General features: G+C 54.8%; 1 protein-coding gene across 1 annotated transcript in view; it reads left to right on the forward strand.

Moving 5' to 3' along the window:
* Positions 1–5,639: 5,639 nt before the first annotated feature.
* NAB1 (NGFI-A binding protein 1) overlaps positions 5,640–26,765 on the forward strand; it is a 46,478-nt gene continuing 25,352 nt past the window's right edge. The window contains 4 exon segments of the mRNA XM_038749603.1: positions 5,640–5,670; positions 18,315–18,759; positions 18,761–19,156; positions 26,349–26,482. Of these exon segments, the coding sequence (XP_038605531.1) occupies positions 18,334–18,759; positions 18,761–19,156; positions 26,349–26,482 (956 nt within the window). The 5' untranslated portion in view covers positions 5,640–5,670; positions 18,315–18,333.

A 26,765-nucleotide genomic window follows, 5' to 3' on the forward strand; every position in this document is an offset into this window, starting at 1 on the left:
GAGGGAGAAGATGGAAGGGAAAGAGAAGGAGGATGGGAGGAAGTGGTCGGAATGGAGAGGGAGGGAGGGAGGGAGGCCTGGGAGAAAGCAGTTGGGATGGAGAGGGAAGGAGAGGGAGAAGATGGAAGGGAAAGAGAAGGAGGATGGGAGGAAGTGGTCAGAATGGAGAGGGAGGGAGGGAGGGAGGGAGACCTGGGAGAAAGCAGATGGGATGGAGAGGGAAGGAGAGGGAGAAGATGGAAGGGAAAGAGAAGGAGGATGGGAGGAAGTGGTCGGAATGGAGAGGGAGGGAGGCCTGGGAGAAAGCAGATGGGATGGAGAGGGAAGGAGAGGGAGAAGATGGAAGGGAAAGAGAAGGAGGATGGGAGGAAGTGGTCGGAATGGAGAGGGAGGGAGGCCTGGGAGAAAGCAGATGGGATGGAGAGGGAAGGAGAGGGAGAAGATGGAAGGGAAAGAGAAGGAGGATGGGAGGAAGTGGTCGGAATGGAGAGGGAGGGAGGGAGGGAAGGAGGCCTGGGTGTTTGGGCAGCAGATGGCTGGCCCTCCCACCTCTCTCCCCACTTCTGGGAGAGGGGGTCCAGGCTCCTGTGCTTTCAAGGGCAATGAACTCTCCCCTTGCTGGACCCTCCTCCTTCTTCACATCCGGCAGGCCACAGCGGTCTCCCGGTCCTCACAGCTTCCAGAGAGCCTGCTCCTCCGGGCGGCCTTCCCTGGCGGCTCCCCATCTCTCAGGCTGAGCCTATCCAACGGCTGCCCCAGGCCCTTGGGCAGATTCTCCTCCGACATAGGCTCGCCCTCGTCTGTGTCCATCCATGTCCGTCCATTCGTCCAGTGCCACCCCCTGCTAGATCCCACCCCAGAGAAGCAGCGTAGCTCAGTGGAAAGAGCCCGGGCTTTGGAGTCAGAGGTCATGGGTTCTAATCCCGGCTCTGCCAATTGTCAGCTGTGTGACTTTGGGCAAGTTACTTCACTTCTCTGGGCCTCAGTGACCTCATCTGGAAAATGGGGATGAAGACTGTGAGCCCCCCCATTGTACCTCCCCATCATCATCATCATCAATCGTATTTATTGAACGCTTACTGTGTGCAGAGCACTGTACTAAGCGCTTGAGAAGTACAAATTGGCAACATATAGAGACAGTCCCTACCCAACAGTGGGCTCACAGTCTAAAAGGGGGAGACAAAACCAAACATACTACAAAATAAAATAGAATAGATATGTACAAGTAAAAAAAATAGAGTAATAAATTTAGAACAGTGCTTTGTTTAAGTGCTAAGTAAGTGCTTAATAAATGCCATCATTATTGTTATTATTATCCCACTCCACCCACACCGGTGCTTTCTTCCTCCCCCCCGCCTCCCAACTATTTGGGAGTGACTTGTGTCTGGCACCCCCAGCCTCCACCCGGGAGCGGGACTTAGTGGATAGAGCCCGGACCTGGGAATTAGAAAAGACCTGGGTTCTAATCCCGGCTCTGCCACTTGTCTGCTGTGTGACCTTGGATAAGTCACTTCACTTCCGTGTGCCTCGGTTACCTCCTCTGTAAAAATGCGGATTAAGACTGTGAGCCCTATGTGGGCAGGAATTATGTCCAATGCGATTATCATGTATGTATCAACCCCAGCGCTTAGTACAGTGTCTGGCACAGAGTAAGCTCTTAACAAATCCCTCGATTACTATTATTCTGGGAGCTCCTTGAGGGCAGGGACCCCATCTACTAAATCAATTGTCTTCTCCCAAAGGCTCAGTACAGTGCTGTGCACACAGTAGACTGAAAGCTCCTTGAGGGCCGGGGTCGTGTCTACTAACTCTATTGTCCTCTCCCCAGCGCTCAGTCCAGTGCTCTGCACACAGTCGACTGACTGGAAGCTCCTTGAGGGCAGGGACTGTGTCTACTAGCTCTATTGTACCGTACTCTCCCAATGACTTGGTATAGTGGACTGCACTACTAACAATAATGATGGTATTTGTTAAGCGCTTACTATGTGCCGAGCACTGTTCTAAGCGCTGGGGAGGTTACAAGGTGATCAGGTTGTCCCACTGGGGGCTCACAGTTTTCCTCCCCATTTTGCAGATGAGGTCACTGAGGCCCAGAGAAGTGAAGTGACTTGCCCAAAGTCACACAGCTGACAGTTGGTGGAGCCAGGATTTGAACCCGTGGCTTCTGACTCCAAAGCCCGGGCTCTTTCCACTGAGCCACGCTGCTTCTCTAGCGCTTAGTACGGTGCTCTGCACACAGTAGGCGCTCAGTAAATACAACTGAATGAATGAATGAGGAGGAGGAGGAGGAGGCCCTTCCCCATTATCTCCCCTCTACTCTCCCGTCTCCCTTTTCCCCTCCCCATCCTCTTTCCCCTTCCCTCTCCCACCTCCCCACTCTCCGTCCCTCTCCCCCCTACTCTTCTAGACTGCGAGCCCGCTGTTGGGTAGGGACCGTCTCTCTACGTTGCCAACTTGGACTTCCCAAGCGCTCAGTGCAGTGCTCTGCACATGGTGAGCGCTCCATAAATACGATTGATTGAACAGGGAAGCAGCGTGGCCCAGTGGAAAAGAGCCCGGGCTTTGGAGTCAAATCCCGGCTCTGCCAATTGTCAGCTGTGTGACTTTGGGCAAGTCACTTCATTCAATCAATCAATCAATCGTATTTATTGAGCGCTTACTGTGTGCAGAGCAGTGTACGAAGCGCTTGGGAAGTCCAAGTTGGCAACGTATAGAGACAGTCCCTACCCAACAGTGGGCTCACAGTCTAGAAGGGGGAGACAGAGAACAAAACAAAACATAGTAACAAAATAAAATAAGTAGAATAGATATGTACAAGTAAAATAGAGTAATAAAAACGTACAAACATATATACATATATACAGGTGCTGTGGGGAAGGGAAGGGGTTAAGGCGGGGGAATGGAGAGGGGGATGAGGGGGAGAGGAAGGAGGGGGCTCAGTCTGGGAAGGCCTCCTGGAGGAGGTGAGCTCTCAGTAGGGCCTTGAAGGGAAGAAGAGAGCTAGCTTGGCGGATGGGCAGAGGGAAGGCATTTATTCATTCATTCATTCAATCGTATTTTTTGAGCACTTACTGTGTGCAGAGCACTGTACTAAACGCTTGGGAAGTCCAAGTCGGCAACATCTAGAGCCGGTCCCTACCCAACAGCGGGCTCACAGTCTACAAGGGGGAGACAGAAAACAGAACACTTCACTTCTCTGGGCCTCGGTTCCCTCATCCGCCTCTATATGTTGCCAACTTGTGCTTCCCAGGCGCTTAGTCCAGTGCTCTGCCCACAGTAAGCGCTCAATAAATACAATTGATTGATTGATTGATCTGTAAAATGGGGATGAAGACTGTGAGCCCTGCCAGTGGGAACACCTGATCACCTTGTAACCTCCCCAGGGCTTAGAACAGTGCTTTGCACATAGTAAGCGATTAATAAATGCCACATCATCATTATTATTATTATATGAATGAATGAATGAATGAATGAATGAATGAATGAATGAATGAATGAGGGAAGGAGCAGCGAGGGCGGCTGTGGGCCGAGTCGCCCCGGGCTCCGCCCTCGGTGGGGGAGGGGGCGCTCACTCTCCCACGCATGCGCAGCCGCGGCGGTACCGCGGCTGCGCATGCGTGGAAGGGCGGGAGCCTGGACGCAGACAATGGAGCAACCGCGGAATCTCCCTGCCTGACTCCGGGAGGGAGGGGGAGGGGCAGGGGGAGAGGGCGGCGAGCGCGCCTGCGCGAGGGGCGGGGCCTCGGGGGCCCAGGGGTGCGAGCGCGCCTGCGCGGGGGCGGAGGAGGAGGAGGGAGGAGGGAGGAGGGAGGTGGGCGGTGCGGGGGCGGGGCCAACGCGCCTGCGCGGGGTCCCATTCATTCATTCATTCATTCATTCATTCATTCATTCAATCAATCGTATTTATTGAGCGCTTACTGCGTGCAGAGCACTGGACTAAGCGCTTGGGAAGTCCAAGTTGGCAACATCTAGAGACAGTCCCTACCCAACAGCGGGCTCACAGTCTTCGTACTTATTAAAATAAAATAATAAAATAATGGCATTTGTTAAGCGCTTACTATGTGCAAAGCACTGTTCTAAGCGCTGGGGGGGGGATACAACGGGATCAGGTTGCCCCCCGTGGGGCTCACAGTCTTCATCCCCATTTTACAGATGAGGTCACTGAGGCACAGAGAAGTTAAGTGACTCGCCCAAGGTCAATCAATCAATCGTATTTATTGAGCGCTTACTGTGTGCAGAGCACTGGACTAAGCGCTTGGGAAGTCCAAGTTGGCAACATACAGAGACGGTTCCTACCCAACAATGGGCTCACAGTCTAGAAGGGGGAGACGGAGAACAAAACCAAGCATAGTAACAAAATAAAATAGAATAGATATGTACAAGTAAAACAAATAAGTAAATAAATAGAGTAATAAATATGTACAAACATATATACATCTATACAGGTACTGTGGGGAAGGGAAGAAGGTAGGATGGGGGGATGGGGAGGGGGACGAGGGGGAGAGGAAGGAAGGGGCTCAGTCTGGGAAGGTCACACAGCTGACATTTGGCAGAGGTGGGATTTGAACCCATGACCTCTGACTCCCAAGCCCGGGCTCTTTCCATTGAGGCACGCTGCACTTATTGAGCGCTTACTGTGTGCAGAGCACTGGACTAAGCGCTTGGACAGTACAGGTTGGCAGCATATAGGGACAGTCCCCACCCAACAGCGGGCTCACAGTATAGAGGGGGCCAGGGGGCCGGGTGGGGGGGGGCTGTGTGAACGCGCCTGCGCGGGGGCGGAGGAGGATGAGGGCGGTGCGGGGGCGGGGCCCCACTCATTCATTCGTTCAATCTATTTATTGAGCGCTTACTGTGTGCAGAGCACTGTACTAAGCGCTTGGGAAGTACAAGTTGGTAACATATAGAGACGGTCCCTACCCAACAGTGGGCTCACAGCCTAGAAGGGCCCAGGGGGGCGGGGTGTGTGAGCGCGCCTGCGCGGGGGCGGAGCCTCGGGGGCGAGGAGGGGGCGAGGGGGCTACCGCGCCTGCGCGGGGGCGGAGGGGGAGGAAGGAGGGCGGTAGGGGGGCGAATGCGCCTGCGCGGGGGCGGAGGAGGCGGGAGTAGGGGTGCGGGGGCGGGGCCTCGGGGGCCCAGGGGGGCGGGGGGGAGGAGGGAGGAGGGAGGGGCGGGGCCTCGGGGAGGGGGACGAACGCGCCTGCGCGGGGGCGGAGAAGGCGTTAGGAGGGCGGTGCGGGGGCGGGGCCTCCGGGAGGGGGGCGAGCGCGCCCGCGCAGGGGCGGGGCCTCGGGCGGGGTGTGAGCGCGCCTGCGCGGGGGCGGGGCCCGGGGGTGCGTGAGCGCGCCTGCGCGGGGGCGGCGCGGGGGCGGAGGGGGCCCTCCCGCCCGGCGGGGAGGCGGGGGGGCGAGGAGGAGGAAGAAGAAGAAGAAGAAGAGGGGGACGGGAACGGGAACTGTCTCTCGCCCGCCCGCCCGGCCGCCCGCCCGATAGCCCGCCCTCCTCCTCCTCCTCGTGTGTCTCTCCGGGTGTGTGTGTGTGTGTGTGTGTGTGTGTGTGTGTGTGCGCGCGCCCCCGCGGCCGGGCGGGGCCGGACCCCCGGGACCCCCGGGACCCCCCGAGGCCGAGCGCAGGAGGCCGAAGCAGGGACGCCCCGCCGAGTCCTGAAAAGTACGTACCCCGACACCCCCCCCCCCCCGGTGTCCTGCACCCCCCCCCCCCCGGTGCCCGCGGGAGGAGGGGGAGGGTCCCGGACCCCCGGACCCCCAGAGAGCGGGCGGGGCCGCTGGAGGCGCCGGGGTCGCGGCCCCCGGCTCTGTACTGAGCGCCCGCCCGGGGGGCCGGGACAGACAGGCCGTCCGCCAGGCCCCTTCTCCGGAGCCCCAAGCCCCCGGGGGCCCGGGCTCTCTACTGGGCGCCCCGGGGCCCGGGAACGGCCGGGGGGGGGTCGGGAGGGGGGGGTCTGTCCTGGTCCGGGTGGGAGGGGGCAGGGGGCGGGCAGGGGCCTGCCCCGGGGGCCGAGAAGGGGGCAGTGAGGGGCCGGGGCGGGCAGGGTCAATCAATCAACCGATCGATCGTATTTATTGAGCGCTGACTGTGTCCTGTCCCGGGGGCCCGGGCGGTCAGGGGCCCGTCCTGGGGGCTTGGGGGTCGGGAAGGGGCCGGTCAGGGGCTTGGCCCGGGGGCTGGGGGCCGAGAAGGGGGCAGTGAGGGGCCGGGGCGGGCAGGGTCAATCAATCAATCAGTCAGTCGCATTTATTGAACGCTTACCGTGTCCTGTCCCGGGGGCCCGGGCGGTCAGGGGCCCGTCCTGGGGGTTTGGGGGCCGGGAAGGGGCCGGTCAGGGGCCTGGCCCGGGGGCCGGGGGGGGGGGGGTCAGGGGCCTGTCCTGGGGGCTTGGGGGCCGGGAAGCGGGCGGTCAGGGGTCTGTCCTGGGGGCTTGAGGGCCGGGAAGGGGGCGGTCAGGGGCTTGGCCTGGGGTTTGGGGGCCGGGAAGGGGCCGGTCAGGGGTCTGTCCTGGGGGCTTGGGGGGCGGGAAGGGGCCGGTCAGGGGTCTGTCCTGGGGGCTTGAGGGTCGGGAAGGGGCCGGTCAGGGGTCTGTCCTGGGGGCCTGGGGGTCGGGAAGGGGCCGGTCAGGGGCTTGGTCTGGGGGCCGGGAAGGGGGCGGTCAGGGCCTTGTCCTGGGGTCTGGGGGGCCGGGAAGGGGGTGGTCAGGGGCTTGGTCTGGGGGCCGGGAAGGGGGCCGTTAGGGGCTTGTCCTGGGGTCTGGGGGCCGGGAAGGGGGCGGTCAGGGTCCCGTCCTGGGGTCTGGGGGGCGGTCAGGGTCTTGTCCTGGGGTCTGGGGGCCGGGAAGGGGGCCGTTAGGGTCCCGTCCTGGGGGCTTAGGGGGCGGTTAGGGCCCTGTCCTGGGGGCCCGGGAGGGAGGGGAAGCAGGGCCCTGCCCTGGGGGTCCAGGAGGGAGGGGAAGCAGGGCCCTGCCCTGGGGGCCCTGCCCTGGGGGCCCGAGTCGGGGGGAAGTCAGGGGGCTGGCCGGGGGGAGGGGGAGATAGCTAGGGGGCCGTCCTGGGGGGTCGTGAGGGGGTGGGGGGGTGGGTGGGTGGCTGCTTGGCTCTGTGTGGGTGGTGGTGGTGCTGGTGGCGGCTGTGGGCGAGGGGCTGGCCGCTCAGCCGGGCCCTAACTAGCGCCAGGCCGATTGAGAGCCACCCTTCCCGGGAAAATCCCACCTCGTGGACCTCGTCTCGCCCCGAATGCCGAGGGGGAGCCCGTGAAATCCCGCCAGGAACGAGAACGGGTCCGGTTGAAGGGCCCATTGGGCCCAAAGTGCCGGGGCAGAGGGAAGGGAGTCAGGCTGGACACGGGACTTGCCCAGCGCTTAGAGCGGTGCTTTGCACATAGTAAGCGCTCAACAAAGGCCGTCGTTGTTGTTATTATTAAAGTGGAGGGAGCCCGGGGATCGAATCCCCTTTTTACAGATAATAATAATGATGGCATTTGTTAAGCGCTTACTGTGTGCAAAGCACTGTTCCAAGCGCTTGGGGGGGATACAAAGTGATCAGGTTGTCCCACGTGGGGCTCACAGTCTTAATCCCCATTTTACAGAGGAGGGAACTGAGGCTCAGAGAAGTTAAGTGACTTGCCCAAGGTCACCCAGCAGACATGTGGAGGAGCTGGGATTCGAACCCATGACCTCTGGCTCCGAAGCCCGTGCTCTTTCCACTGAGCCACGCTGCTTCTCATAAATAATGATGGCATTTGTTAAGCGCTTACTGTGTGCAAAGCACTGTTCTGAGAGCTGGGGGGGATACAAGGTGATCAGGTTGTCCCACTTGGGGCTCACAGCCTTAATCCCCATTTTACAGATGGGGGAACTGAGGCTCAGAGAAGTTAAGTGACTTGCCCATTGTCACACAGCAGACATCAATCGTATTTATTGAGCGCTTACTGTGTGCAGAGCACTGTACTAAGCGCTTGGGAAGTACAAATTGGCAACATCTAGAGACAGTCCCTGCCCAACAGTGGGCTCACAGTCTAAAAGACGTGTGGCGGGGGCGGGATTTGAACCCATGACCTCTGGCTCCAAAGCCCATGCTCTTTCCACTGAGCCACACTGCTTCTCATGAGGTTGCTGAGGCCCAGAGGAGTGAAGCCACCTACCCAAGGACGCAGGCTAGGCGAGTGACGGAACTCAAAGCCCCCCGACTCCAGGCCCGGGCTCTTTCCGCTCGCCCCGCTGCTTCCGGTTGACTCCTTGGTTCGTTCCCAAAGATGCCGACGGGGAAGGTGACGGCTGGCTTACCTGGCCGGAAACCCCAACTCAATCAATCAATCAATCAATCAATCAATCGTATTTATTGAGCGCTTACTGTGTGCAGAGCACTGTACTAAGCCCTTGGGAAGTACAAGTTGGCAACATATAGAGACGGTCCCTACCCAACAGTGGGCTCACAGTCTAAAAAGGGAGAGTCGGAGAACAAAACCAAATATACTAACAAAATAAAATAAATAGTAATAAATATGTACAAACATATAAACATATATACATACAACTCCCCCCACAACCGTCTTCTCCCTCAGAGCGCCTGCAGTTGGAGCGCTGTCAGGTCCGGAAAGAGAAGTGTTTCAGAGAAGCAACGTGGCCTAGTGGATAGAGGTCATGGGTTTGAATCCCGGCTCCGCCACATGTCTGCTGTGTGACATTGGGCAAGTCACTTAACTTCTCTGAGCCTCAGTTCCCTCATCTGTAAAATGAGCATTAAGACTGTGAGCCCCACCGTGGGACAACCTGATCACCTTGGAGACCCCCCAGCGCTTAGAACAGTGCTTGGCACATAGTAAGCGCTTAACAAATGCCATCATTATTATTATTATTATTATTATTATTATTATAGAGCTCGGGCCTGGGAATCAGGAGGACCCGGGTTCTGATCCCGGCCCCACCACGTGTCTTCCGCGTGACCTTGGACAAGTCGCTTCGTTTCTCTGGGCCTCAGTCCCCCCCTCATCTGAAAAATGGGGATAAGAGTGTTGAGCCCCATGTGGGACAGGGACTGGGTCCAACCTGATGAACTTGTATCGACCCCAGTGCTTAGATGAGTGCTTGGCACATAGTAAGCACTTGCTTAATAATAATAATAATGGCATTTGTTAAGTGCTTACTATGTGTAAAGCACTGTTCGAAGCGCTGGGGAGATACAAAGTGATCAGCTTGTCCCACGTGGGGCTCACAGTCTTAATCCCCATTTTACAGATGAGGGAACTGAGGCTCAGAGAAGTTAAGTGACTTGCCCAGTGTCACACAGCAGACATGTGGCAGACATTAAGCGCTTAGTACAGTGCTCTGCACACAGTAAGTGCTCAATAAATACGATTGATGATGATGATGTGGCAGAGCCGGGATTCGAACCCATGACCTCTGACTCTAAGGCCCGTGCTCTTTCCACTGAGCCTCGCTGCTTCTCTTAACAAGTACCGTAATAATTAAAAGAACTTCTGGAAGATTTTCCGGTTGCGATGTCGTTATTTCCGCTGCCCAGCAAGCAGAGGGCACCCCCATTCTACCCTCCGTTCCTCTCAACGTGGCACAGCACGGCGCCACTGACCTTGGGCCTCTGCCTTTGGTTCCCCCGGAGATTAGTCCGTCACTGGTATTTTTTTGGCTTTAAATGGTATTTGTGGAGCGCTTACTATGTGCCAGGCACTGTACCGAGTGCTCAGGTAGATACAAGATAATCAAGTTGAGTACAGTCCCTGTCCCGTCCCCCACCCCCGACCGTGGCACTCATGGTCTTAATCCCCACTTTACACGTGAGGAAACTGGAGCGCCGAGAATCAAAGTGACTTGCCCAAGTTCACACGGCAGACAAGTGGCAGAGCTGGGATTCGAACCCGGGTCCGCCTGACCTTCCCCCGGCCTGGGCGCTCCCCACCGGGCCACGCTGCTTCTCACGCTGCTACTTTGAATGCTTACTGTTTGCAGAGCAGTGAGTAAAGCCCTTGGGAGAGTCCAGTACAACGGTCTGTAGACGCTTTCTCGGCCCACAAGGAGCTAGATGCAGAAACCAAACCCGGGTATTTATTCAATCAATCAATCAATCAATCAATCAGTCGTATTTATTGAGCAGTTACCGTGTGCAGAGCGCTGTACTAAGCCTTTGGGAGAGCACAGTACATCAGAGTCGATAGACACGTTCCCTGTCCCCAAGGAGCGAGATGCAGAAAGTCAATCGGTGGTATTCATTGAGCGCCGTACTGCTTGCAGACTGCGAAACGAACCGCTTAGGAGAGTTCGGGCGGAGGCTCGGGTGCCCAGGGAGAGAGTTCGAATTCAGCCCACTTGACTGGACGGTGCCGCGACCCCCACGTCTCAGAGACCCCAGCCCCTCCGACCCGCTCTTTAATTTTGGAGTCCGAGGAACGCCAGTCACCCTGAATCGGTAAAGATGGGTCGGAATTGCTGTCTTCCTCCCGGTGACCAGGAAAAAAACTTCTGGGCCAGTGGATTTGAACTCAGGTCCGCACGAGGTCGGGCTCCAGGCCGGTGCACGGGTGCCGTCTTCCCCGGCTCCCCTGCCCAGTCACGTCGCTTCATTCTGTCGGATCGTTCCCTCCCGAGCGCTCAGTACAGTGCCCTGCGTAGAGTTAAGCGCTCAATAAATGCCATCGATCGATTATGAAACGGATTCTCGGGTGGCTTCGGGCCGGTAGGGAGAGAGCCTTGTTGGTATTTACTCAGGAAAAAGCACCTCGAAACGTTTATTTAGGGAGGAAAAAAAGCAAAACAAGTTCAGGAATTTTAAACCTATAAAGGCGTGAGGGGGACGGAGGAAAAAAGGTCAGATTTTTCTGGTCCCCGGACTGAGGTGTTATTCCTTCTTAAATTCCCCGTTTAGCTTTCGTGGGCGGTGGTGGTAGGGTGAGATTTTAACCTGATTATATATTCAATTTGGACAGATGTGCACGCACACCTTTCCAAACTTCAGGCTTTATGTAGCCAATAGCTTTCAAAGTGTCTGGGAACCAACCTGCAGACTAAAGGACTCATCTTTCCTATTCTCGCTGAGGCCTCAATGGATAATTTGATTTTTTTTTCCCCTTTTCCCTTTTGGTAGGGGCGGGGCGTGGGAAGCGGTTTATTAAGAGAGCATTCCTCGCTTTATACTCCTGAGGATGATAGTTGAATATTTAATCCCTCTGCCCTGGGTTAATTTTTTTTTAATCTGGAAAAGCTGCTTTAATTCTTTAGAGTAGTCCCATTAGGCATAACGAAAGAATTGTTTTGAATGCAGATTCCCTTCCTTATATGACGTTACCGGTAACTCCTACCTCTGTGCCGTCGTAGTAGAATATGCCCCCACAGATTTATTAGTGAAATAAGGAGGAAAATGAGTTGGGTGTTTGAAAAAGAAAAATCCCCCAAACCTGTAGTAAACTCGATTCTTTTAAAAATCCTGTCACCTGGCTGTCAGAATTTTTGCCGGGAAGCGTTGCCAGAATTATGAATTATCGTCTGCTTTGAGGGCACGTTACTAGGCAGTACAGAGTGTGGTTTCAAACCGACGCACTCATCTTTCGTTCTTTCATAACTTGATTTTTATCAGTCAGTGTGCAGAACTTACTGTACTAAGTGCTTGGGAGGGGACAATACAGTAATCAGTGGTACTGAGCGCTTACTGTGTGCGGCGTACTATACTCCGCGCTGGAGAGAGTACAATGCAGTAATCAGTGGTGTTTATTTGAGCACTCAGTGTGTGCAGAACTAAGTTCCTGGGAGAGCCCAGTTCAATAATCAGTGGTATTGAGCGTTTAAACTGTGTTTGGAGCACTGTACTAAGCACTTGGAGAGTACAGTACCATCAGTCAGTGGAATTTGTCAAGCACTTGCTTTGTGTCGAGCACTGTGCTGAGCGCTTGGGAGAACACAGGGCAACCCAGATGGTAGACACGGTTCCCTGCCCAGAAGGAGCTTCCAGTCTAGAAGTGGGGGGGGAAACTGTGTAAACATTTTTCACTGTAGACATTAAGCAGTTTGTCCCAGGCCCCTGAAGCTTTCAGGAAACCCAGAGGCAGTAGAGATTGGGGTGGAGCTCAGCGGCCAGAAGCTCTTCGGGTGGGATATCTGGAGATTCCCGTTCCAATGTGGCTGGTTTTCCCCGGATCGTGGCACACGAGCATGTGCACACTCGCGTGCGCAGAGTACACAAATGGACAGTACACTGAATCAATCGTATTTGAGTTTTTACTGTGTGCAAAGCACTGGTACTAAGCGCTTGGGAGACTACAGTACAATACAAAAGCAGCGTGAGAAGCAGCGTGGCTCAGTGGAAAGAGCCCGGGCTTTAGAGTCAGAGGTCATGGGTTCAGATCCTGCCTCCGCCAACTGTCAGCTGTGTGACTTTGGGCAAGTCACTTCACTTCTCTGGGCCTCAGTTCCCTCATCTGTAAAATGGGGATTAAGATTGTGAGCCCCACATGGGACAACCCGATCACCTTGTATCCTCCCCAGCGCTTAGAACAGTGCTTTGCACATAGTAAGCGCTTAACAAATACCAAAATTATAAAATTATTATAATACAACAGACATTCGCTACCCAGATTGAATTTACACTCTGGAGGGGGAGATAGCCATTAATAGAAATAAATTAATTGAGAATATTCATTGATGGCTTACTGCGCGCGGAGTGTCGTACAAAGCGCTTGGGAGAGGACATCACAACCATAAACAGGCACATTCCCGGCCAACGTGAGCTTACACCCTGGGGTGGGGGGAGACAGACGTTAATATAAATAAATTAATTGCGGATGTGGACATAAGTGGTGTGGGGCTGGGAGAAGGGATGAACAACGGGAGCAAGTCAGGGCGACGCCGAAGGGAGTGGGAGAAGAAGAAAGAGGGGGCTTAGTCGGGGAAGGTCTCTGGGAGGAGGTGGGCCGTCAGTAAGGCCTTGAAGGTGGTGGGGACTGTGAACCCACTGTTGGGTAGGGACCGTCTCTATATGTTGCCAATTTGTACTTCCCAAGCACTTAGTACAGTGCTCTGCACATAGTAAGCGCTCAATAAATACGATTGATGATGGTGGGGAAGCAAGTCCTCGGATTTGAGGAGGGAGGGAGGGGTCAGCGGCGAGACGGGTGAGTTCAAGGTACAGTGGGGAAAATGATCCGGGTAGTGGAGTGAAGTATGGACCGGACTGGGGAGAGACAGGAGGCAGGGAGTTCAATGAGGAGGCAGACACAATAATCAAGGCGGGAGGGGATAAGCGCTTGGATGACCAAAACCCTGTGACCGTCCTCTCCTCGCTTAATAATAATAATTAATAATAATGATGGCATTTATTAAGCACTGTGCTAAGCGCTGGGGAGGTTACAAGGTCATCAGGTTGTCCCACGGGGGGCTCACAGTCTTCATTCCCATTTTACAGATGAGGGAACTGAGGCACAGAGAAGTTAAGTGGCTTGCCCAAAGTCCCACAGTCTCGCTTCCCGGGGTGGAGCTGGTGGGACTGCCCCGACCCGTTTGGACTCATAATAATAATGGTAATAATGATGGTACTTGTTAAGCGTTTACTACGTGTCAAGCACTGTTGTAAGCACTGGGGGAAATACGTGGCTCAGTGGAAAGAGTCCGGGCTTTGGAGTCAGAGGTCATGGGTTCGAATCCCGGCTTCGCCACTTGTCAGCTGTGTGACTTTGGGCAAGTCACTTCACTTCTCTGGGCCTCAGTTTCCTCATCTGTAAAATGGGGATTGAGACTGTGAGCCCCCCGTGGGACAACCTGCTCACCCTGTATTCTCCCCAGCGCTTAGAACAGTGCTTTACACATAGTAAGCGCTCAATAAATGCCATCATTATTATTATTATTACAAGCTAATGAAGGTGGACACAGTGCCTGTCCCACATGGGGCTCGTAGTCTTTCATTCATTCATTCAATCGTATTTATTGAGCGCTTACTGTGTGCAGAGCACTGTACTAAGTGCTTGGGAAGTCCAAGTTGGCAACATACAGAGACGGTCCCTACCCAACAGCGGGCTCACAGTTTAGAAGGGGGAGACAGACGACAAAACAAAACATATTAACAAAATGAAATAAATAGAATAAATATGTACAAGTAAAATAAATAAGTAGAGTAATAAATCTGTAAAAACATCTATACATATATACAGGTGCTGCGGGGAGGGGAAGGAGGTAAGGCGGGGGGATGGGGAGAGGGAGGAGGGGCTCAGTGTGGGAAGGCCTCCTGGAGGAGGTGAGCTCTCAGTAGGGCCTTGAAGGGAGGAAGAGAGCGAGCTTGGCGGATGGGCAGAGGGACTGGGGGCATTCCAGGCCCGGGGGAGGACGTGGGCCGGGGGTCGATGGCGGGACAGGCGAGAACGAGGTACGGTGAGGAGTTTAGCAGCGGAGGGTTCGGGCTGGGCTGGAGAAGGAGAGAAGGGAGGTGAGGGAGGAGGGGGCCGGGGGATGGACAGCCTGGAAGCCCAGGGTGAGGAGTTTCTGCCTGATGCATGGTTTGATCGGTAGCCACCGGAGATTTTCGAGGAGGGGAGTAACATGCCCAGAGTCTTAATCCCCATTTTACAGATGAGGTAACTGAGGCCCACAGAAGGGAATTGATTTGCCCAAGGTCACAAAGCAGAGGAACCGGGATGAGAACCCAGGGCCTTCTGACTCCCGGGCCTGGGCTCTTCCCCCTAGGCCATGCTGCTTCTCATCATCACACCTTGGGTTCATTCATTCATTCAATCGTATTGATTGAGCGCTTACTGTGTGCAGAGCACTGTACTAAGCGCTTGGGAAGTACAACTTGGCAGCATATAGAGATGGTCTGAGCCCGGAGCAGCCCCTGGAGTCAGGAGGCCCCCGGTTCTCGTTTCACTTCTGGCCCCGGCTCGCTGCGGGACCTTGGGCCCGCCACTTACCCTCTCAAGGCCTCGGTCCTCTCGTCTGTAGAATGGGGGTGAGATCCCTTCCGTCCACCCTCCTCAAATCCGACAACGAGTCTCCCCCATTCAAAGCCTTATTGAAGGCCCATCTCCTCCAAGAAGCCTTCCCAGACTAAGCCCTCCTTTCCACTTCTCCCATTCCCTTTCGCGTCGTCCTGACTCACTCACTTTATATTTTTTTCTCCCCTCCCAGCCCCACGGCTCACGTCCATAGCTGTCGTTTATGAAATTTATTCGTACTAATTTCCGTTCCCCCCTTCCACCCCCTAGACTGTAAGCTCGTTGTGGGCAGGGAATGTATCTGTTGTTCTAGTGGACTTTCCCAAGCGCTTAGTCCAGCGCTCTGCACACAGTAAGTGCTCAATAAATACGATCGAGTGAATGAATAGATGAATCCCTTCCCAGGAGGGACAGGGACTGTGTCCGGTCTGATCATCTTGTATCTACCTCAGCGCTCTGTTGAGTAATCTGTACTGAGATGAGATTATCTTATCATTTTGTTATTGTCAGTAGTAATATTAATAATAATTTTGGTACCGGTTAAGCATTTACTATGTACCAAGCACTGTTTAAAGCCCTGGGGTAGATGCCAATTAATCAAGTCGGACACAGGTGCCTAATGTGCCCTTCTAGACTGTGAGCCCACTGTTGGGTAGGGACCGTCTCTATATGTCGCCAACTTGTACTTCCCAAGCGCTTAGTACAGTGCTCTGCACACAGTAAGCGCTCAATAAATACGATTGATGATGAGCCCACTGTTGGGTAGGGACCGTCTCTATATGTTGCCAACTTGTACTTCCCAAGCGCTTAGTACAGTGCTCTGCACACAGTAAGTGCTCAGTAAATACGATTGATGATGATGATGAGCCCACTGTTGGGTAGGGACCGTCTCTATATGTTGCCAACTTGTACTTCCCAAGCGCTTAGTACAGTGCTCTGCACGCAGTAAGCACTCAATAAATACGATTGAATGAATAATGCCTCTCAGGGAGGGAAGAAAAGGGTCTCCTGTCATAGGTCGTAACCCGGTCCTCACGGGCAGTGAGTGGCAGGTGGGTAAAGAAGTTCCAGCAGAGAGAGTTCAGTACAGTGCCGTCCAACCAGAGAATAATAATAATAATAATGGTATTTATTAAGCACTTACTATGTGCAAAGCACTGTTCTAAGCCCTGGGGAGGTTACAAGGTGATCAGGTTGTCCCACGGGCGGGCTCACAGTTTTAATCCCCATTTTCCAGATGCGGTAACTGAGGCATAGAGAAGTTAAGTGACTTGCCCGTACTGACTTGACTGGACTAGGCACTGGGGTAGATGCAAGGTAACTGGGTTGGCCACAGTCCCTGTCCCACACTGGGCTCACAGTCCTCATCCCCATTCCACAGATGAGGGAACTGAGGCCCAGAGAAGTGAAGCAGACCCGCCCAAGGTCACGCAGCACACAAGCGGCGGAGTCAGGACTAGAACCCAGGCCCTGGGGCTCTATCCACTAGGTCACACTGCTTCCCCTTAGGTGACGGACCCCGGTGGGGGAGGGGGTTCTCCCGGACAGGGCCGGATCGGGGGATACGACCGGTCCGGGCCGGGTCCGGTCTCCCTCCGCGGACCCGGGGCTCACGGGGTATATTAAGTATTAAGAATACTTAATAAACACTATGATGGGGTCCGTGCTAGGCAGTCGAGAGAGGGCAGAGAGCATCGATCGATCAATCAGTGGTATTCGCCGAGGGCTTACCATTTGCAGGGCACTGTGCTGAGCGCTTGGGAGATTTGGTAGACACCCCCTGTCTACGGAGAGCTTCCAGTCCAGGAGAGAGGCAAACCGAAGCCGGTACCGCCCCAGAGAATCAATCGTTCGGCTGGTAGTGCTTACGGAGTACCTGCCGTGAGCGGAGCGCGGGACGGAGCACTTGGGAGAGTAAAGAGACGCAGAGCACCCACTCCCTGCCCTCGAGGAGCTGCCAGTCTGCCGGGGGAGAGGGGCAGGGAGGGCAGAAATGATTTGCCGATGGCGTGAGCAGGAAGTAACTGGGAGCTGGGGGAGGACGGGGGAGTGGGTTGCGTGGGGAGATTGTTAGGGACAGGGAACGTGTCCGCTAATAATAATGATGGCATTTATTAAGCGCTTACTTAGTGCAAAGCACCGTTCTAAGCGCTGGGGAGGTTACAAGGCGATCAGGTTGGCCCGGGGGGGGGGACTCACAGTTTTAATCCCCACTTTACAGATGAGGTGACTGAGGCCCAGAGAAGTCTTTTAGACTGTGAGCCCACTGTTGGGTAGGGACTGTCTCTATGTGTTGCCAATTTGTACTTCCCAAGCGCTTAGTACAGTGCTCTGCACATAGTAAGCGCTCAATAAATACGATTGATTGATTGATTGATTGATTGAATAAACTCAATAAATACGATTGATGATTGATGATGATGAAGTGAAGTGACTCGCCCAAAGTCACACAGCTGACAGCTGGCGGAGCCGGGATTTGAACCCATGACCCCTGACTCCAGAGCCCGCGCTCTTTCCACTGAGCCACGCTGCTTCTTAGTAGTCTTCCAAGCGCTTTGTACAGTGCTTCGTGCATCGGACCTGGGTTCTAATGCCGGCTCCGCCACTTGTCTGCTGTGTGACCTAGGGTGGCCGACTTCACTTTTCGGTGCCTCAGTTATTTCATCTGTAAAATGGGGATTAAGAGCGTGAGCCCCATGTGGTCCAGGGACCGGGTCCGACCCGATGCCAACCCCAGTGCTTAGAACGGCGCTGGGGACGCGGTGAGCCCCAGACAAGTGCCGCGATCATCGTTAGGGTAAGCGCTCAGTAAATACGATCGGCTGAAGGGCTCGCGGCGCCAATCTGCCAGTTGGCACGGCTGTCGCTGCGTCCGTGGGCGTTCGCGCCGGGGGCGTGTGTCTGCGTGTGACTGGCGTGTCGGTCGGAATGACGCTCTCGGGGCTGGTTGAGGGGGAAAGGGGGAATCAATCCGGGAAAGCTTTCTGGAGGCGGCGGGGGAGTCGGGGCCCTCCGGGGGGTTTCCGGCTCTCGTTTGGGGAGAGCTCGGTGGGCTTCCGGGAAGGGGCACGTGTGATGTCTTTTAGACTGTGAGCCCGCTGTTGGGTAGGGGCTGCCTCTGTATGTTGCCAACTTGGACTTCCCAAGCGCTTAGTACAGCGCTCTGCGCACGGTAAGCGCTCAATAAATGCGATTGATCGATTGATCGATTGATTGATGTCATCCGGGTCTGGCACCGCGTGCCCGCTGCCCAGGCTGCTTCGCCGGGGACGAGCCGGGGTTCCTCCTCCTCCTCCTCCTCCCTCCCCCCGCCTCCCGTGCCCCGGCCCTCAGTTTCCCCCGCCGGCGAGTGACGCGGGGGGCTCCTCTGTCCGCAGGCCGGGCGGCGGGTGCGGGATGGCCTCGGCCCTCCCGCGGACCCTGGGCGAGCTGCAGCTGTACCGCGTCCTGCAGCGCGCCAACCTGCTGTCCTACTTCGAGGCGTTCGTGCAGCAGGGCGGTGACGACGTGCAGCAGCTGTGCGAGGCGGGCGAGGAGGAGTTCCTGGAGATCATGGCCCTGGTGGGCATGGCCAGCAAGCCCCTGCACGTGCGCCGCCTGCAGAAGGCCCTGCGCGACTGGGTCACCAACCCGGCCCTCTTCACCCAGCCGCTGGCCTCCCTGCCCGTCAGCAGCATCCCCGTCTACAAGCTGGCCGGGGGCGCGGCCGCCTGGCTGGCCGGGGGTCCGCGCGAGGAGCCGCCGCCGCCCAAGACCCCCAAGTGCGCGGCGGCCGTCTGCCCGCCGGGCGCGGGGCCGGCCGGGGCGGCGGGCGCGGGGGCCCCGGGCCGGGGGCAGCGGCGAGGGCCGGCCCCGGGCGGGCCACCCGGCCCCCGACGGGGACGGGGAGGGCGAGGCCGGCCTGTCGCCCGCCGCCCTGGGCTCGCCGGGCTCCCCGTCGCGGGACGGGGCCGAGGCGCTGGACGCGGCGGCGGCCCTGTCGGTGGCCGAGTGCGTGGAGCGGCTGGCGCCCTCGCTGCTGGCCCCGCCCCGCGGGGACGCCGCCGGCCTGGTCCGGGACGTGCTCCGCGCCAACAAGAAGCTGGCCAAGATGGTCGGCCACATCTTCGACATGAGCGACCTGGACCCCCGCAAGGAGGAGGAGATCCGCAAGTACAGCGCCATTTACGGGCGCTTCGACTCCAAGCGCAAGGACGGCAAGCACCTCACCCTGCACGAGGTGACCCTCCGGGCCCCGGGCACCTCCGCCCCCTCCGGCCCTCCTCCTCTGCCAGCCCGTCCCTCCCGCCCTCTCGCCGGAGCGCCCGTTCCTCCTTTCGGTCCTATTTATTGAGCGCTCACTACGTGCGGGGGACGGTGCAACGAGCAGGAGGCACGTTCCCCGCCTACAGCGAGCTCACGGTCTGGGGACTAGACCAGAGAGTAGACTGGAGACTACCGGACGCGGAGCTCTGTAATAATGATAATAATAACGGTGATGGCATTTGTTAAGCGCTTACCATGTGCAAAGCACTGTTCTAAGCGCTGGGGGGGATACAGGGTTGTCCCACGGGGGGCTCACAGTCATCATCCCCATTTTACAGATGAGGGAACTGAGGCTCAGAGAAGTTAAGCGGCTTGCCCCAAGTCATACAGCAGACATGTGGCGGAACCCATGACCTCTGACTCCAAAGCCTGGGCTCTTTCCACTGAGCCACGCTGCCTCAAGTTGTTGCCAACTTGTACTTCCCAAGCACTTAGTACAGTACTCTGCACACAGTAAGCGCTCAATAAATACGATTGATTGATTGATTCTATACTGAGCGCCTGGGAGGGTAGGATAGAGCAAGTAGATCTAATGATGTGCATCTAGCTTTATTTCTATTTATGCTGATGATTTGACGTCTGTCTCCCCCTTTTAGACTGTGAGCCCGTTGTTGGGTTGGGACCGTCTCTATACGTTGCCAACTTGTACTTCCCAAGCGCTTAGTACAGTGCTTTGCACACAGTAAGCGCTCAATCAATACGATTGAATGAATGAATAAATAGATACCATCCTCGCCCTCAAGGAGCTTACGGGCTACTGTGTGCGGAGCAGTGGACTGAGCGCTTGGGAGAGTCCAATACAGTTAGTAGACACGATCCCTGCCTTCAAGATGCTTCCAGTCTGTCGTGTGCCGAGCACGGGACCGAGCGCTCGAGAGAGGCTGGTAGACTTGGTAGACACGATCGCTGCTGTCAGTCCATCAGTCGGTGATTTTTATTCATTGTTTACTGTGTGCAGAGCACTGTACAAAGCCCTGGGGAAACTACAGTACAACAGAGTTGGTAGACAAGGTACCTGCCCGCAAGAAGGGTGCAGTCTAGAAGAGGATGGTACAGTCTACTGTAGGTAGAGCGCTATACTAAGCGCTTGGGAGAGTATAGGGGAAGCAGCATGGCTCAGTGGAAAGAGCGTGGGCTTTGGAGTCAGAGGTCATGGGTTTGAATCCCGACTCAGCCACATAAATAAATAAATAATGACGGTATTCGTTAAGCGCTTACTATGTGCAAAGCACTGTTCTAAGGGCTGGGGAGGTTACAAGGTGATCAGGTTGTCCCCCATGGGGCTCACAGTTTTAATCCCCATTTTCCAGATGAGGGAACTGAGGCACAGAGAAGTGAAGTGACTTGCCCAAAGTCACACAGCTGACAGTTGGTGGAGCTGGGATTTGAACCCATGACCTCTGACACCAAAGCCCTGGCTCTTTCCACTGAGCCACGCTGCTTCCCCTATACTCTCCCAAGCGCTTAGTACAGCGCTCTACCTACAGTAGACTGTACCATCCTCTTCTAGCCACATGTCTGCTGTGTGACCTTGGGCAAGTCACTTAACTTCTCTGAGCCTCAGTTACCTCATCTGTAAAATGGGGATTAAGATTGTGAGCCCCACGTGGGACAACCTGATCACCTTGTATCCCCCCCTGTGCTTAGAACAGTGCTCTGCACATAGTAAGCACTTAATAAATGCCATTATTATGTATAGTAGAGTCAATAGTGGACCGAAAGGAATCTCCTCCCAACAATTGACCCTCTCGACCTCTATTGCTGAAGCCCAGAAAGGCTTAATAAAAATCTAGTTCTTATCATCCCTCAGTACACCACTGCTCATTATAACCTTATTTCTCTTTTGATGTTCACCACAAGGCCCTTGCCCTCAAGGAGTTTCCAGTCTAGCAGGGAAGGCGGACACGAAACGAAATGACAGATGGGAGGACGGGAGGGCAAGGGGATGGGGGCACCGGCTAGTTCTTAAGGAATAAGTAGCGTCCGTAAAATGTTACAGGAGGTTGTGAATAAAACTGTTCATCTTGCCCTTAATGATAATAATTATGGTATTTAAGTGCTTACTACATGCCAGGCACTGTTCTAAGCACTGGGGTAGATACAGGATAATTGCGTTGGACACATTCCCTGTCCCACGCGGGGCTCACAGCCTTAATCTCCGTTTTGCGGATGAGGGAACTGAGGCACAGAGAAGTTAAGTGATTTGCCCAAGGTCACACAGCAGACAAGTGGTAGAACCCATGACCTACTGGCTCCCAGGACCATGCCGCCTCCCCCTTCTACCTCTCCCCATTATTTAGAAAGAGTGATTAAGAAAATGTCATTATTGTAATTGTTCAGGGCTTACTCGGTGTCAAGTACTGTTCTGAGCGTGGCGCTGGAGTAGAAACAAGTTAATCGGGTGGGATGCAGCCCCCGGTCCTCATGGGGTGCACAGTCTAAGTAGGAGGGAGAACAGGTATCGACTCCCTTTGTACAGTTGAGGAAACTGAGGCCCAGAGAAGTTAAGCGACTTCCCCCGGTCACACAGTAGATGGGTGGCGGAGCCGGGATTGGAACCCAGGACCTCTGATTCCCAGGCCTGGGCTCTTTCCATTAGACCACGTTACTCCTCCCCGCTGTTTAAAGGAAGTGATGAAGACAGAGTCATAATAATAATAATAAAAGCATTTGTTAAGCACTTACTATGTGCAAAGCACTGTTCTAAGCACTGGGGGGGATACAAGGTGATCAGGTTGTCCCACGTGGGGCTTACAGTCATCACCCTCATTTTACAGATGAGGTAACTGAGGCTCCGAGAAGTTAAGTAACTTGCCCAAGGTCACACAGCAGACATGCGGCGGAGCTGGGATTCGAACCCATGACCTCTGACTCCAAAGCCCGGGCTCTTCCCACTGAGCCACGCTGCTTCTGTTATCCGGTTAACATAAACTGTTATCCGGTTAAATAGCGGTGAATCCTGGTTCTGCTGTGAACATCTTTGAATCCCATGCTTCGTGCACATCTGTAAGCGCCTAATATTCCAGTCTTCTCCTTCACTTCCTCTTCTGCCTGTTGGCACCTTGGGCTAACATCCTAGGGATCTGCCTTCCACTAGGTTCATTCATTCACTCATTCAGTCATATTTATTGAGCGCTTACTGTGTGCAGAGCACTGGACTAAGCGTTTGGGAAGTACAATAATAATAATAATGATGACATTTGTTAAGCGCTTACTATGTGCAAAGCGCTGTTCTCAGTGCTGGGGGGGATACAAGGTGATCAGGTTGTCCCACGTGGGGCTCACAGTCTTCATCCCCATTTTACAGATGAGGTAACTGAGGCATAGAGAAGTGAAGTGACTTGCTCAAGGTCACACAGCAGACAGCCGGCAACATATAGAGATGGTCCCTACCAAACAACGGGTTCACAGTAGAGAACAAGCAAGGGTGGATTTAACAATAATAATAATAATAATAATAATAATAATAATAATAATAATAGCATTTATTAAGCACTTACTATGTGCAAAGCACTGTTCTAAGCATTGAGGGGGATACAAGGTGATCAGGTTGTCCCACGGGGGCTCACAGTCAGTCCCCATTTTACAGATGAGGGAACTGAGGCGCAGAGAAGTGAAGTGACTTGCCCAAGGTCACACAGCAGACAGCCGGCAACATATAGAGATGGTCCCTACCAAACAACGGGCTCACAGTAGAGAACAAGCAAGGGTGGATTTAATAATAATAATAATAATAATAATAATAATAATAATAATGGCATTTATTAAGCACTTACTATGTGCAAAGCACTGTTCTAAGCACTGGGGGGATACAAGGTGATCAGGTTGTCCCACGTGGGACTCACAGTCTTAGTCCCCCTTTTACAGATGAGGGAACTGAGGCACAGAGAAGTGAAGTGACTTACCCAAGGTCACACAGCAGACAGCCGGCAACATACAGAGATGGTCCCTACCAAACAACGGGCTCACAGTAGAGAACAAGCAAGGGTGGATTTAATAATAATAATGGCATTTATTAAGCGCTTACTATGCGCAAAGCACTGTTCTAAGCACTGGGGGGATACAAGGTGATCATGTTGTCCCACGTGGGGCTCACAGTCTTAGTCCCCCTTTTACAGATGAGGGAACTGAGGCATAGAGAAGTGAAGTGACTTACCCAAAGTCACACAGCAGACAGCCGGCAACATACAGAGATGGTCCCTACCAAACAACGGGCTCACAGTAGAGAACAAGCAAGGGTGGATTTAATAATAACAATAATAATAATAATAATAATGACATTTATTAAGCGCTTACTATGTGCAAAGCACTGTTCTAAGCATTGGGGGGATACAAGGTGATCAGGTTGTCCCACGTGGGGCTCACAGTCTTAGTCCCCCTTTTACAGATGAGGGAACTGAGGCACAGAGAAGTGAAGTGACTTGCCCAAGGTCACACAGCAGACAGCCGGCAACATACAGAGATGGTCCCTACCAAACAACGGGCTCACAGTAGAGAACAAGCAAGGGTGGATTTAATAATAATAATGGCATTTATTAAGCGCTTACTATGCGCAAAGCACTGTTCTAAGCATTGAGGGGATGCAAGGTGATCAGGTTGTCCCACGTGGGGCTCACAGTCTTAGTCCCCCTTTTACAGATGAGGGAACTGAGGCACAGAGAAGTTAAGTGACTTGTCCAGAGTCGCCCAGCTGACAGTGGGCGGAGCCGGGATTTGAACCCATGACCACTGACTCCAAAGCCCGGGCTCTCTCCACTGAGCCATTCTGCTTCTCTATTCCAGACAAGTCAGAATGCTTCGGAGCGGGGAGGGGATGAGGAGAGGGAGGGAGGGAGGGAGGGAGGGAGGTGCTCCCAAGGAAGCCCAAGGACACTGGTCACTACCGGGAGACTGGGAACACTGGTCACCACTGGAAACCCTGGTGGCCAGACAGTCTGGTTGTGCCACTGCCAAAGAGCGAGGGCTGTCAAGGGAATCCTGGAACTCCTTCTAATAATAATAATAATGATGATGGTATTTGTTAAGCGCTTACTACGTGCCAAGCACTGTCCTAAACGCTGGGACAGATACAAGGCTATCAGGTTGTCCCACATGGGGTTCACAGTTTTAATCCCCATTTTACAGATGAGGTCACTGAGGCACAGAGAAGTGAAGTGACTTGCACAAAGTCACACAGCTGACAAGCGGCGGAGTCGGGATTAGAACCCACTACCTCTGACTCCCAAGCCCGGGCTCTTTCCGCTAAACCACGCTGCTTCTCAATAAGCGCTGGCGTAGATAATAATAATAATAATAATAATAATAATAATAATGATAATAATGGCATTTATTAAGCGCTTATTATGTGCACAGCACTGTTCTAAGCGCTGGGGAGGTTACAAGGTGATCAGGTTGTCCCACGGGGGGCTCACAGTAATCATCCCCATTTTCCAGATGAGGTAACTGAGGCTCAGAGAAGTTAAGTGACTTGCCCAAGGTCACACAGCAGACACGTGGTGGAGCCGGGATTCGAACCCATGACCTCTGACTCCAAAGCCCGTGCTCTTTCCACTGAGCCACGCTGCTTCGCTAGATGCAGCGTCATGTAGATGCAAGGTCCCTAGGTTGGACGTAGTTCCCTGTCCCACACGGGGCTCACAGTCCTAAGCCCCGTTTTACAGGTGAGGTAACTGAGGCACAGAGATGTGAAGTGACTTGCCCAAGGTCACACAGCAGACAAGTGGTGAAGCTGGGATTAGAACCCACATCCTCTGACTCTCAAGCCTGCACTGTTGCCGCTGGGCTATGCTGCTTCTCCATGCCCCCACACCGGGAGGGAGGGCCAGGCCCTTCTCGACTGTAAGCTCGTTGCAGGCAGGAATATGTCTGTTTATTGTTGTAGCGTGCGCTCCCAAGCGCTTAGTAGAGTGCCCTGCCCGCAGTAAGGGCTCACTGAATATGATCAAAGTTTTGTTTTGTTGCTTGTCTCCCCCTTCTAGACTGTGAGCCCTTTGTTGGGTAGGGACCGTCTCTTTGTATGTCCCAAGCGCTTAGGCCAGTGCTCTGCACACAGTAAGCGCTCAGTAAATACGATTGAGTGAATGAATGAATCGAATGAGGTGGAGCAGGATTTGGCCTCGTAGCCCACCGTGGTCCGAATTTGGGATCTGCAAGGGGCCCCGGCCGCTAGGTTCGGAGCACCTGATCCCGAGATCCAGTGTGGAAGGCACGAGGAGAACAGCCCGGTGTCCCCAGTATCCGGGGCGAGGGCTGTCTGCGCCCTGGGCAGTTGTCGGGGTCCCCGGAGGCAAAATTCATTCATTCATTGTCGTATTTATTGAGCGCTTACTGTGTGCAGAGCACTGTACTAATCAATCAATCAATCGTATTTATTGAGCGCTTACTGTGTGCAGAGCACTGTACTAAGCACTTGGGAAGTACAAGTTGGCAACACGTAGAGACGGTCCCTACCCAACAGTGGGCTCACAGTCTAGAAGTCTAAAAATCTAAACTCTAAAGTCTAAAATCAAGTGCAGAGCCGCTCTTGATTTTACAGGGCAATCCGCTTTCAGACCCAACCCCCCTGAGGGTGACTTAGACCCGGATGCAGAGCTGACCCTTTTTCAGCAACGGTGGTAGTAAGTGAGCAGCAGAGTGGTCTGATGGATAGGGCCCGGGGTCTTTGAGGCGGAAGGACTTGGGTTCCAGTCCCGGCTCTGGTGCTTGTCTTCTGGGTGACCTTGAGCAAGTCAGTTCACTTCTCCGGGCCTTCTTTTTCTCCCTCCTCCTTGGACTGTGAGACCCGTCCAGTGTGGCATCGCCCTTCCTGTCGCCCCGTCTGGCCTGGGGTCACCTCTACCCTCCCCCTAATGTAGTCTGGGATCGCTCCCCTTTTCCCCCTTCTATCTGTCCGGCCTGAAGCCGCCCCTTCCCCCGTCTGGCCTTGGTCTCCCCCCCTCAATCCAGCCTTCCGCCGCTATTCCCCTCCCTCCTGTCCAGCCTGAGACCCTCCCGCCCCCGGCCTGGTCCAGCCTGGGGCTGCCCCTCTCCCGGCCACGAGGAAGAGGAGGAACCCTGTGACTGACCACATGTGTGTGCGTTTGTGTGTGCACGCGTGCGCTCTGCAGCTGACGGTGAACGAGGCGGCCGCGCAGCTGTGTGTGAAGGACAACGCCCTGCTGACCCGCAGGGACGAGCTCTTCGCCTTGGCCCGCCAGGTCTCCCGCGAGGTCACCTACAAGTACACCTACCGGACGTCCAGGTACCAGGGGGTAGTTGGGGGGTGTTGTCGGGGCGGGGGACCGGCGTCCAGAATGGGGGCTCCGCGCAGCTGTCCGGTTCCCGACCGTCCGCCGGACATCCGGCTATGGCCGGAGGGGTCACCGACCCTTCCTCCCTTATCCCCCGGGGTCTTCTGGCCGTATCTCCCGGGACCATTGAGCGTCGGCACAGTTTGGGCCAGAGAGGGTGGACGTCCTGCTAGCCACCGGCGAGGTCTGGGGATGTGAACGCAGGTGGGCGCCTGAGATTTGTACCCCCACCCC

The sequence above is a fragment of the Tachyglossus aculeatus genome, chromosome 7, assembly GCF_015852505.1.
Source record: "Tachyglossus aculeatus isolate mTacAcu1 chromosome 7, mTacAcu1.pri, whole genome shotgun sequence".
In the NCBI taxonomy this organism is placed as follows: domain Eukaryota; kingdom Metazoa; phylum Chordata; class Mammalia; order Monotremata; family Tachyglossidae; genus Tachyglossus; species Tachyglossus aculeatus.